Source organism: Pavona decussata, unplaced genomic scaffold (genome assembly GCF_977016875.1).
Source record: "Pavona decussata unplaced genomic scaffold, jaPavDecu1.1 SCAFFOLD_386, whole genome shotgun sequence".
In the NCBI taxonomy this organism is placed as follows: Eukaryota; Metazoa; Cnidaria; class Anthozoa; order Scleractinia; family Agariciidae; genus Pavona; species Pavona decussata.
The window spans coordinates 3,711-17,500 of record NW_028145758.1 but is presented as its reverse complement, the minus strand read 5'-3'; the positions used below and the strand labels follow the sequence as shown (position 1 = coordinate 17,500).

At 36.9% G+C, this 13,790-nt stretch overlaps 1 protein-coding gene across 1 annotated transcript; it reads right to left on the bottom strand.

The window, feature by feature from the left end:
- Positions 1 to 3,595: 3,595 nt before the first annotated feature.
- On the bottom strand, positions 3,596 to 13,179 carry LOC146451440 (uncharacterized). Its single transcript, XM_085098825.1, has 7 exons — positions 13,057 to 13,179; positions 9,239 to 9,501; positions 8,524 to 8,638; positions 7,883 to 8,005; positions 6,716 to 6,838; positions 4,480 to 4,724; positions 3,596 to 4,236 (listed from the first exon to the last, which is right to left on the bottom strand). Exons 1-7 carry the CDS (start codon positions 13,127 to 13,129, stop codon positions 3,859 to 3,861), a joined length of 1,320 nt encoding a protein of 439 aa, XP_084954951.1. The 5' UTR covers positions 13,130 to 13,179; the 3' UTR covers positions 3,596 to 3,858.
- Between the last annotated feature and the right edge of the window lie 611 nt (positions 13,180 to 13,790).

Sequence of the window (13,790 nt, the reverse complement as noted above, 5' to 3'; positions counted from 1 at the left end):
AGATAACTTAAAATAAAATAAAATAAAGTAACTGAAGTCTTTGCTTATTTCAAACTTTTCATACTGTAGAAGTAATCATTCCGGAGAGAAGTTTATCTCTCAATTCGAAGCACGAGGAAACAAATGAAATTAATTGAGTGTTTATAAAATAGTCTGTTGAGTTCATTATATGCAATAGTAAAGTTTCTTTTACTAATAGTTGTGTAAATGGAAGGCTAGGTTCTATTTTAGAAAAGAACATATCTCTTAAAGAGGAGTAACTTGGGCAATCTAATAAAATATTAATTTCGTCTTCAATGGTTTTACGGTTGCAAACATTACACACCCTTTCATTACGGGGTATGTTGTCGTATCTTCCTGTTTCAATCAAAAGCTTGTGGCTGCTTATTCTTAGTTTCACTAATGCCTTCCTAGAAGCGTTTTTCCTTGTGAGGTCTAGGTAAGCAGAGGGGCCAAAAGTTCTTTTGATTGTGTAATAAAAGCTGAGTTTTTGTGAGTGTTGAAGGGTTTGGTGCCAATAACCGATATATTTCTTTTTCATAAGATCTATATATTGTTTGATGTTATTTTCATTCAATGTGTTATAATTAAAGTTGGGGAAATTATAGTATTCACTCATCTTCATGAGACTGGAGTAAAAGCTAGTTTGACCGCTATAATGAAGGTCAACAGATATTCTTAGGGATTGTTTTGCTATAGAATGTTCATCCTTTCCTTGGAGGTAGTGTACGTAATTAAGTATCTTTTTATTTATGTCAACGATTAGAGGAAATCTGCCAAGTTCAGCTCTACATGCAACGTTGGATGACTTATTATGTACTTCTAAATAGCGTTTACAGAAATGTAAATGTGTTTTTTCAATTCTGGAGCCTTCCCACGACTTAAAATCTGATTTAACAAAGGCACCCCACACTTCACTATTGTAGGTTAGAATTGGCTGAATCATTGTGTCAAAAATTTTACATGCAAGTGAAGGTTTCAGTGTACTAAAATCAGTGTGTCGTCTTAGACTAAAGAAAGCATGAAGAGCTTTTTGTCGAAGATGTTCAAGCGAAAGCGTGAAATTTCCGGAAGACGAAATACGAGTTCCTAAGTAAGTGTAGTCTTGTACTATATCTATTAATTCATCGCCTATGTGAAAGGTATAATCGCATTTTTTTGTGCTTTTTTGAAAAATCATTATCTTGGTTTTCTTAGGGTTTATATTTAGCATCCATGAGCTGCAAAATGATGATAAACTGTTAAGGCAATTTTGTAATCCCAATTTTGATCGTGACAATATAATTAAGTCATCTGCATAAAATAATGAGCTGAGTTTGGTGCCATTTGGTAGTATAAACGGGTCAGACAAAATATTGTTGAACGAAAAGGCTAAATCATTAACATATAGATTAAAGAGTAGAGGACTTAAAATGCAGCCTTGACGCACACCTCTACGGTATTGAAAAGATCGCGTTTGACTATTTCCAATTCTAACAGAACACGTAGAATTCGAGTATAAACTTTTGATAATTTTATAGTATAAGCTTCCTGACACTGTGGTGGTTAGCTACATCACGATGATAAATCCTTCTCACGCAATTTCATGGAGCAATTATTGCCTGGGCTAGTTTGAAAACGAGATAAACTGTTTTGTAGAAAAGTACAGGTACTATTGATTTGGCAGCTGACTAGTTACAATTCAGTTTGTTATTTCAAGGCCAAGAATTTCATGAGAGAAAACAAATACAGGCAGAGAGGAAGTAAGAAAAGAAAAAGATGGATAAGAAAAAGAAAAGGCTAACAGGCCTGAAGTACAGAATTCAATACATGTTATTCACATCTCGAGAGATTCATGTGTGTTTTTCAACCACTGGCTCTGACTCGAGAAAAGAAATACATATGATAAAGAAGGCGAAATTAAAAATGTCAAAGCCTTTTATTGGGTTAAGACCATAGGTTTACTAGTTTTACGCAGTGTATACAAGTTTGTTTAAGTCAATTTAGTAAATCAATTAAGTTTTAAAAAAACCAATACCACAGTGATGGAAAGCGTGATCCACCATTTAAGATATTTGCAATAAATCGTCAGTAATTCGTTTGAATGGTGTGACTTACTATTATCTCTAACAAAACATACGAATACCAACTAAATCGCATAATAAAACGCTCTCAAATTGAAATTTTACGCCATACGATATTTAAAACCCTGGGAAAACTGAATTCCTTGGGACACTTTGCAAAGGAGCGCTTAGAAGAGATTCTGTTGGACTCGTCGTCCTTGACACTCGGAATTTCCATTCCCATCCCCCCCCCCCCCCTTCATCCCTCCCTCCCTCCCTCCCAGAAAATGTTGATAGCGATTGAAGTCTTAATTAAGTAGTCTTTTGGGCCCAGATAATGAGCAATATGATAGGGCCGTACCTAGAATTTTTTTGTCTGGGGGGGGGGGGGTGGAGAACAAACTCCTCACACCCTTGCGGCAGGGGTCTCCCGTATACAGACAGGGTTTCCTATTGGAAGTTTTTGTTTTCACTCCCACACAGAAAGTTGCCTTTAAGACCTTTAAAGAAAAGAAAACACCATGAATTCATATTGAAGGGAGATTTTTTTCAGCCAATTAGTCGATTTTCTTGAGATTTCGGGCCAATATAGCTACAAAAAATAGCTCAGCAACTCAAACACCATGTTAGAAAAAAATTCAGTTTTCCTGGCGAAGGCAGCTGCTCCCGTTGTCCCAGTTCTCAGCATGAAAACATCCGCATAAAATTTCTTTCGGCCTTCAGTATCATGCAAGTAAGTCGTGTGAACGAAGGAAAAAATCATCAAAGATGAAAGTGGTGATGTTTACAAAAATTCTCCCCACCGATTCCCTGCGAAAAATATTGATAACAGTGAGGATAAAATTCGTGTTTATACTAAAGCTTTAGCGGGTGATGTGTGCGTCCTCAAATCCTAGACTGGCATTAACCGCGGTGAAATGTAAAAACATAAGAATACGTCTGTTAAAGATAAGGTTTTACTTTGATCACGGCTCAAAATTGATTCATTTCGTGTAAGTTTGAAAGTTTACTAAGTCATTTTAAAATTATCTTAAATGTCACCCTTTCAAACAGAAAGCAAAGACACATGGTGCCGAGAAGTCTCCACATACTTCACTTTAAAAATACTTGAAACGTTTTTAGTAAAATGACAGAATGATTTAGATAACTCACAGACAGGCAACGCTAATTAGCTTTTGGCTCTCGAAGTAAAAACATGTCTGTAACGCACTTTTTTCTTATTATTTTTTATTTATTTATTTTTTCTTACGTTTGACCGCGGTTAAGAGTGATAATTCACGTAACGCCCAAGGGGTTTTGAATAAATTATTCAAATTAACGGTGAAAACGAGAAGGGATTGGGGAGAGCTGGGAGGCAATAGTGCCCGCACTTCTTCGCTCACTGCTCGCGCCTCGATATGGGGAAGGAAGAGATTGATTGAATTCTGCCAAACTCCACGAGCTCTGATACAATATTGGCTTTTCAGAGAGGAGAAGAAAAAGTGAAACCGCAAGTGCAGTAAAAAGGGGATTGTCTGAAAAGTGATGAGGCTTAACCAAACAGAATACAGCAACGCAGTATGTCTTATTTATTCATTCCGACACCAATTACGAAAAAGGAAAATTTGAATGTGTTTGCGCTCCCGCGCTCATCTCATTAAGTTATGATTATTTCTAATCCAGGAGCTCTGCAGAATCAAGTTTCAAAACAGATTTCTCGACTGATTTCAACTATTTATCTAGTGTTTTAACTTCTGAATTAAAATAAAGCAAGCAAAGCCCTCTTTTTTAATCAAAGCCAATTACTAACTCAATGTGGGAGGAATGCGGCGTTATTTTAGCGCAGACCAACACTCATCAGCCTGTTGCTCACCACATTGGGCTTATGACCATTGGTATTGAAGGCCACGCCGCCATACGCCGTCTCGGTTGACGCTGTACGAAAGTAAGGTGAGGCTTCGTCATTACACCAACTGTTACACTGCTTGTAACAGTTACCAGTGTAACCAGAAACAAAGAAGCCGGAGTAGAACTCATGATCACAGATCAACAGCTGGTAGGAGTAAGCGCCGCTCATAGCTCCAAAACCGTTCCACAATCCATAGGTGTCAGCGCGCTTCCCATAATTAACTGCGGCCGTTAGACTCTGGTTGGATTTTCGTTTGAAGTAGGCCTTGTTTCCACTATGGTGGTCAACGAAGATTATTTCTGTGAACTTATTTAAAAAGAAAACAAGAGAATTAGGAATTTTTAAACATTAAATCAATCTGAGTACTTTTTGTGTGCTCTCGTTCTCATAACGCATTTCATTGCGTCTTGAATTACTGCTAAAAAGTCACCTCAAAACTTCTTCGAATGTTGTTTATGCTCAAGGTTCAACAGTGAAAAGTTTTACATCGAGAATGTTCAGCTCGTCAACGGATTTGAGATTACTGCTATAAGTAGCCAATCAACTTACTGGGATGTTGTTACAGTTTGTCCTGTATCCGTCAGTTCCATAACACAGATTAGGATTGTTCGTGACTTCTGTCTTGGGTTTGGCGTATTCATCGGTAGTGTAACACATGGTCCATCCTCCACCGTATGACGTCATGTCACAATAAGCTAAGAATGCATCGGAATAAGTTCCTCCATCCGGGTCCAACCAATACATACCATCATCCTGAGATTGGCCGCGCCTCTTGATATCTTTGCAGTCTTTCCCTGAAAATAAAGGAGAACACTTTACAGTTTTGCCAATTTCAAGACTAGATGTTTAACCTAAAATTAAAGCACCCAGAACGAGTCTTTTATTCTCTTTCTTTCCTTCTTTTTTTTTCTTTCTCGTTTTGACTAACTTGATAAAAATACCACTTATTCGTGTATTAGGTACAGTTACAACAGTTGTTGTAGGCAGTTGCTAATAGTTGCTGTAGTTGGTGTAGATCGTGTAGTTAGCAACTAGATTCCAGTGGACAAAACCTGGAGTCCAATGGATTCTAGTCGTGCAATAAACCCGGAAGTACAGTCGCGTCCACTTGAGTCACCGGAAGTCTAGTCATAAGATGAAACTGGAAGCGTAAACAATACTTTCAATTGAGGAGAGTTGGAAAGTCGTCCGATTGAGTCTATTGGATCCAGTGGAAATACATCGATTCTGATGGAGTCTCCGGAATTCTAGTCGTGCCATGAGCCAAAACAAGCACACTGCACCTGTAACATAACTCGTTCTTTAAGCCCTAAGTCGAGACTGGCATGCTACACATGTAACATAACTCGATCTTAAAGTCGTGAGTCGATACAAACACACTACACATGTAACATAACTCGTTCTTAAAACCATGATTCGAAACAAGTACGCTACACATAACTCGTTCTTAAAGCGATGAATCGAAACAAGCACGCTACACATATGACTCTTTCTTTTTGAAGCCCTGTGTCCACCGAGCCCTAAGTCGAGACTGGCACGCTCCACATAAGATGCTGAGTCGAACAATCACGCCACACATGTGAAATAACCATGCGTCTAAACAAGCACGCTGCACATGTGACATAACTCGTTCTTAAAGCGAAACAAGCACGCTACACATATGACATAACTCGTTCTTAAAGCAATGAGTCGAAACAAGCACGCTACACATATCACATAACTCGTTCTTAAGTCATGAAACCATAAACGCACGCTACTGCATGTAATATGACTCGTTCTTTTTAAAGCCCTCTGTCCCCCGAGCCCGGGTAGAGACTGGCACCGTCCACATACGAGCTGAGTCGAAAAATCACGCTACACATTTTCATGTTTTCGAGCGTTTTAGGTGAAAACGTTACGAAAACAATAGTGTGTAGTTTGCTTCGTTTTCGCCGAGTTGAAAACGGACACTTTTGAAAACACATTAGTGGCTCCAGTAACGTCCTTTTGGAAAGACAATACAATGATGCTTTCCACTCTAAGTGCTAGAGCATTTGCTTCTTCTGCACCCAAACTTTGGAAAAGATAGCCAGATCAAATATGTAATTTCAATCCTTATGAGTTTTTAAAGGAAATGTTAAAACATACCTTCAGTTTAAACACGCTATTAATAATAATAATAATAATAACAATAATAATAATAATAATAATTAATAAGGTCTTTATTATGTTTCAAGCAAAAATACATGCTAAAACTGAGAAACACTTACAGTAAAAATAATCAAAAGCTTGAAGTTCATCAAATCGCCACTTCATGTTTAAAAAAAAGTCAATTGATAAAACTATTTTTAAAACGCTGGGTATTGACCCTAGGAACAGTACGAAGTTGGCTGCTTCGAACTCTGAGGCGCAATGATCTTTCTTTTATTTTGGGGAGAGAAGGATACAAAGGGTGACCAGGCATGCTAGAAATCCTCTTGAACAGCGCGGGATCTGCCACTTCTAAAACATCATATATGTTAATGTTAATTTGTCACTAATTTGTTAACTTGTCACTTTCGTATTTTACTACATAAGACTATAAATCCATAAATATATTCTGAATTTTATTTAATTTGGTGATGTAAAGCGCATTTCATCATTCTTTTATGAAATTTGAACTCTATAGATTTTAACTATTAACATTCGTTAAAGTTATATCTTATGGCCTCAGATTTCTTACAATATCACAGATGAAGCGTCAAGTAAAGAACATGGTACCAACCAACAGACAAACCAACAATCAAACAAATCATGCAACTCTAACCTGTAACGTTTTGTCCGTCTCTTGTGAATCCAGCTTTGCACGTGCAGTTGAATCCTCCTTTGGTGTTGTTACACACGGTATCATTACTGCAGTTGTGTGTTCTTGTCACGCATTCATCTATATCTGAAATGAGGTGAAAAGGATGACGCTTGCTCCTAGATAGTCAGAAAGTGCACTATCTTGCAGATCATCGAATATAACTGTTAAAACGGATAATGCTCGCCCGGCTGCAGCAGAGAATTAGGTCTAGTAACTGGGCAAGTGGGCAAGTCAAAATAGTACCAGTAATTCCCAGGCCCAGGTTTTTTAAACAGCGAATGTGTCTATCAACAACAACCACAAGAGCAAACTTTATCCAGTGGATAAATCACTATCCAGTGAATAAAATGTACTCCAACTATAGGGACCTATCCGCTGGATGAAGTTTTTTGCCCTTTGAGCAACTGAGGCCTGAAATACTGAATAATAAGGAAACGCAACTTCCAATTATTTTAATTCCGTGTACTAGAAAGTGTGGGATAAATTTGATATTGGCTTTAATTATTTACAAGGTGCAAAAATATTGTAATTATGCTCCAGAAGTGTTTTTTTGTAACATTATGCTCGTTTTCTCCAATAAAGCTGGTGTGATGCTGTCTTAAGTTGTGAGTTATGTAAAATGCAACAAACAAACAAACCACCACCAACAACAACAAATCCTTGCTACATTTGCCCGTTTCGGAATGGACACTGGTTTTGACTTTTACTCCTTAAAGGGGAAGTATCACGTAAATTTGCTGTAAGTTCAAAACCCAAAAATGTTTGTCTGTCAGAAGAAACAAAGAAATAATTGTCAAGTTTGTTATAAATTATCACCCCAGTGCAATACAACTGTCGATTAGTGTCTCTAGCCAGAGACAGAGTAGTTTTTCCAGTATGGATTGAAACTTGAAAAATTTTAGGCTAATGTTTTTCAAGTTCTCGCATTTCTGTTCCCAAAATGCGCTAGAATAGATCACGAGTTGTTGCTTTCAAGAATTGAGTTGATTTATTTCCTCTTGTCATCCTAGAATTATTTGGCAGCTGATTGAAGGTTTTATTTCATCAGCTTAACAAAAGATACCAAAAACCCCAGGATACTGCCCCTTTAACGTAACAAAAAGAGAAACCAAGTCCTGCCATGTTTACCTGCACAGGTGTATCCGTCGCCAGTGAACCCTTGCTTGCATGTGCAGTTGAATGATCCTTTGGTGTTGTCACATACGGCAAAGTGGCTACAATTGTGTGTTTCCGATGCGCATTCGTTAACATCTGCAGTAATAAAGGGAAACATTCGAAGATAGATGAAAACACAGGGAAAAGAAAACTAGTACACCATCATCACCTTCCGTTTGGGAAGTGAAGTAAATTATTATTATTATTTATTTTATAATTTTTTTTTTGTTATTATTGCTGTACTAAATTGCTTTTTGTTAAGATGTAAGGGTGTTTTGTTCTTGCATTAGCTAACATATTTGCGGTAAACATTATCTTTTAAAGTAATAGAAGCAACAAGACTGTCAATTATGAGATCTTCAGGAGTAGCAATTTGCTCGACTGGATTCGTTTGCTTCTTTAGCGTTTTAGTTGATTCAATCACGTCAGAAAAGTAAGGCAACGGTTAGAAAAAAGTAATTCAGATAGAAGCTTCTAAAAGGCAATCTAATTATTAGCAACATTACTTCACTTCCATGCATGGAAGATTATCCAATATTTGCCACTATCTCCACAAAGAACAAGTGGATTTCCAGAGGAAAACTACTAGATGATTGAGAAAATTTCCCCCTTACCCTGTTCGCAGCGTGCAGACATAAATCCAGGCGGACACAAACACCGATATCTTTTGTCTGTGAATCCAGATTGGCAGGTACCACCGTTATCGCAATGAGCCCTATCACAAGCACTCTAAAAATAATAAAAATAAAGTATGAATTGGAATTTTAACAGAGATGAACCATACTCGTTACATTGCTCGATAAAAATTGTAAGGAGCAAATATTTAGGAGGAGCACTCTAAAGAATAAAAATCCTTTAAGCTGAGTATTCGCTAACAATCAAAATTCCAAAGGCGAAAAAGAAGAAAAGGGATGATATAAGGGAACCGGTTATAACATGTTTGTTCGCAGAGGACCCACCTTGTCAGACGGGTAAGGGAGTTATCGAGGACACCACCTTTCTCATGAACACTGCCCACAAAATTTTATTGAGTTCATACGTAAATATTCAGCAAGCAAGAGTCAGCACTGCTAGATAAACAATAAAAGGGAAGTTTGAATCTCATTGCCACTTTTTTACTGCAGAATAGCAATAAAGGCTATGGCTATGCAATAAAGCACCATCACTTGACGTTTAGAAAGGGGTGCAGGCAGAGACCATCATTTATTCTGTGGTTCGGGGGGTCCTGTTCGGGCATAGTAGTTTTGACAACTTCCCTAAGACAAAGTGCGAAAGCTTGGAGAGTAATAGGCGGAAAAATAATGAAGGAGAAGAGGAAGGAGAACTTACGTCTGCCCCACGGTATAAGAACCCCTTTGCATCTACAAACGCCGTATCATGTCCTCGATGAGTGGCGTTATTCAAGTCACATCTGTATGTTCCAATGGCACTTGCTGTAGAATTAAAATTAATACTGACGCAGTTGGGTTCATGGTAACATTGCAATTCACAAGCATCCTTGTCTCGGACTTTGACAGTGGTTATGCTGTGATTCACCAGACGCTTGTCAGCAAAGGAGAAAAAAGAAGGGAAGGCTAGTTCACGACATTCACCTGAAAGATTCCAATTAAATTGACACTGATGAGACAAAAAGTAAAAAGTGTGATTTTTTTAAGGACCTAGATCAACTGAGAATGTTTTAAATAAAGTTTTTGTTGAAATACTCTCCTAGTCAAACCAAACGAGACATGCATTAAAAAAACTACAGCTAAAATAGTTAATAGTTGGAATGTCCTGCTTTGTTTGACAGGATTCTTTCACACTTCTGTTAAGGTGTCGAGGTAGGTATACCCACCTTACCGGAAATTAGAACAATATGAAAAACTATCCCAGTTACAAATATAAAAAACTTAAGCAGCCATAAAAAAGACAAAAACAAATAAAAAGCAAAAAAATGAAAACAAAACCAAAACAAAAAAGTTACAAATTCCAATACCAAATGCTGTATTTTAAATTGATTTACAGCTTTTTAAAGAACAAACACCGTCGCGTCTGAGAGCATTCTTTAGCTGAGATTGGTTTTTCGATAATGCTAGGCTGCCTTACTTTGCATTTTAAAACGACCCATGCCTCTGTTAACATGTGTAAACCAAAGCAGACTAGTTCACCGGTGTAAATTTGGGATGGCATTTTGGCAAAGAAAATGGTGATTAAGTCCCTTTGAAAAGAATTCCACTAAAAGAAACCGTTGTGTGCCCCTGTTGTTATGTAAACTAACGTTACTATTTCTGGCAAAAATATGCAACAGTGTTTGACAATCATGTTTGCAGCTTTACTTTAAGCAAAGGTGGCATTGGTAGTTTGGGGTGGTAGATAAAATTTTGGCTAGGAAATTTTTATTTTTTTTATCATTAAAATCTGGATAAGTGGAAATTGCAATTCCAGAGTTGACTGGCTTAGCAGCTGTGGGATAACAGGAATTATAATATAACCGAGAAAATAACGGTCATTAAATCGCCTTCGTCAACATTTCTTGGCTGCTTTAATATGCACGTAACAATTATTTTATTCGCGCTTGTTGGATATAGAATGATTATAATAATTTTGTCGGGCATTGCGGCGTATTTTGCGGGCTAAAATGAAGAATTCAGCTCTTACCCCCCTTTGCTCTAACCCAAAAAGAAAAAAGAAAATAACGTAGCCAGCCAATCAGAACTGGAAACCATTCAACTGTTTTAAGCTTATGCGTCAATAAAAGCTTTGATTTGTACAATAAAATAAACGTCGGCGCTACGCCGGCAGCGTTCCACATATCGCTTATTGCACAGTCTTTGATTCCTTTCCTGAACGCCCTCTCAAATTATTATAGAACTCATTCTAAAATGAGCCTGATTCGCATCAAAAACATATTTACGCCTGCGAACATGAACTCTATTGTTATATTATATGATTATAAACAACTCATGATAACTCGCGGCTACGAGCGTAATGACCTCATTAATTGCGGCATCGGGTTTAAAAATATCAAGCTTCTAAATCCGACGAACTAGAATACGATGAACATTTTTTAAGCATTACAAATGGCGACAAGAATGGTGCGACAAATTTAAAACATGCAAAAAAACTGAGTGGTAGCTAAACGTTGTTACCTACCTAAGTATAGTCCTACAATTCCACTATTTTAATTTGTCTTTATAAATAAATGTTCAAAGCAAAACCGGCATGATGGGGAAAATAACTAAGGGCTATGAGGTTATGTCTTCTATTTTTCATACGTTTTAAGGTTACCGTATACATTCAGAGGTGTCTCGCATCCAAGCGATGTAGGGCGTCTGGTTTAAACTGTAAATAGCTAAACCCCTATATCAAATTAAAGCTAATAGAGCTGCGTGTCAAACTATACCAAGAATTTTGAAATAAAATGAATTGTCGAATTTTTCACGACCTCTAAATGCGAGTGTCCGAATTACCTTTAAAAATTGTGGCTGCGTTTTGGCACATTCAATTGCAGTGAAAAAAATGTGGAGTGATCGTACAAAAATTGCTCTCGGAGAAAAATATTTCAAAAGAAAAAATTCGCAGAAACGTTTTTGTTGTTTACATGTTAAACTAGCTACTGTCCAAATTTGAAGGCAAACGCACAAATTCCTTTGAGTGTTAGCTCTTTAAAGTGTCCCCTTCAAGTGAAAAAATTGTATAGAGAAAACAGAACTAAAAATTCGACAATTCACTTTATTTCAAAATTCTTGTTGTAGTTTAATATCCAGCTTTCTATAAGCTTTAATTTGGTATAGGGGTTTGAGTAACAACAGTTTAAACCGGAAGCGCTACATCGCTGGGACGCGAGACACCATCTAAAGGTATACGGTAACCTTAAGGTATGAGAGTGAGATGAACTATCAAGGAAGTTTGAAGTATTTGAGTCTTTGGAGTGCAAAACAATAAGAACCTAACAAAAATGTTTTGTTTTGTTGAAATCCAGCTGCAATGGATAGCCAACTGTCAAAAGTCCTCGGTGCATAATTTAGATTGTTACTGAGCTTGTTTATTAATTGAAGTCTACATCGTGAAGAGACAAGAAATTGCCTCAATAATTTTTAAGCATGCCAGGTTCGTTTTTACAATAGTTTCAGCTTAAAAATTAGGCTTTTGGGGTAAAAAGGAGCAAAGAAACTAAATATTGGCAAAATACCGGTAATATTGGTAAAATGTGGTGACGGAAAGTTAATTGCCAAGAATTGTACACCAGCGCTATGGAACGGTCTCCCTCTTGATGTACGGAGCACGCAATCAGTTGAGAGTTTAAAGTCAAGCTAAAAACGTTAATTTATTTTATCTACTTTTATCAAATTTGCTTTTATTCTTACTGTATTTCTTAAATTGTACATTGAACGAGCATTGGTATTTTAATGTAATGCGCCAGAAATTAATTATTAAGAGGACGACCAAATAAGCAATTACATGTCGTAGAGTTTTTTCCACCTGTAAACAGAACTCAGTATTTTGGAAAACATTTTTAATCTGTTCGTATTTGAACGAAATTTAGGTTAACAGCATAAATTTGCCAACTTAACATTTCTAACAATCACACTAAAGGTATTTCAAGATCGGATGCACTATTTTCGATGCTTGCGTCACTTTAATTAGCTGTTTCTTTTTTCATATAATATTGAAATACGTTCAGATCATGCATACATGATGAAAAAATATATCCAACGGGCAGAATATTGCGTGAGTTTTATAACAGCTAATAATCTCAACAACCATTCTGGTAAAAGGTGAAGATGAAATAAATAACAAACCTTTGCTGCTCAGATTTGAAATCATGACATAAACACTTGCTATATAAGTCTGGATAATTAGGACTTCCGTTTTTGAACCATATCGATTTGAACAGAATTTTTGGTAAAAGTCGAGTATACTATGGGAACTCTTAAACTGAAATATTTCGCGACTCTTTACTTTCCAAAGGAAAAAGAAGGTATGAATTTTCAAACGTGATTTCTTTTTAACCATGAAGGATCTGCTATGTCACAAAAATTTTGCGTTTTCTTCTCTCAATACGCAATTGGTGCCAACTTTATCACCGCGTAAAATTTTTGAGCAAAAGGCAGAAGCTGAAACAAAAACAAGACAACTGCCAAAGGATTTGAGGAAATGAAACTTACCATCCAAGCAGGCGGAAACAACTCTCAAAGATAAAATCGTTAGAAAAACGTTAAGCTGGGGCTTGGAATCCATGATTTTGTTTTGTTTCAATGATAGTTGCACCGACAACTCGTCGGCTACAAATGTTGATTCTTAAAAGGAGAATTGGCGATAGCGAGGTATTGTTCTCAGCACCAGTGGAGTTTTAGCGTAGGTTAACTTGAACATCGCACCTGTCATTTTAAACCAATGGAAATGCGATAAGTTTGCATCCAGACAGTTCCCTCGTCAGTTGCAAACAGGAACTTGTCATTAGCTAACTTAACGAAGCTATTTAAAGATGTTTGTTTGGATGCTAGAACGAAGACAGCTGTGTCTGTTTTCGAATTTGTTTTGCAAAAAAAAAATTAAGAGAAAAATAAGAAATATTAGAAAGGGATGGAAAAACGAAAAGACTTCTTCATCACTATTTGAAACACTGTATTCAAGTCATTATCATTTTTAACTCAGGTTGTTGATTAATTGAAGGCTGCACTTTGAAAACTAACATGGCGAATGTCGTAATTTTAAAACATGCTATAGTTCGCCTACACAAGGCAGCTTCGAAATTAGTTCTTTGGGTCAAAACAGAATTGGTCAAATTAAAACGACAAAACAACCGAGTACTTGACGTGAAAGTTTTTTCACCTTTTAAAGGACTTCTCGGTTTTTTGGTAGATACATTTATGTAGGTAATGAACCCAGCTTTTCTCGT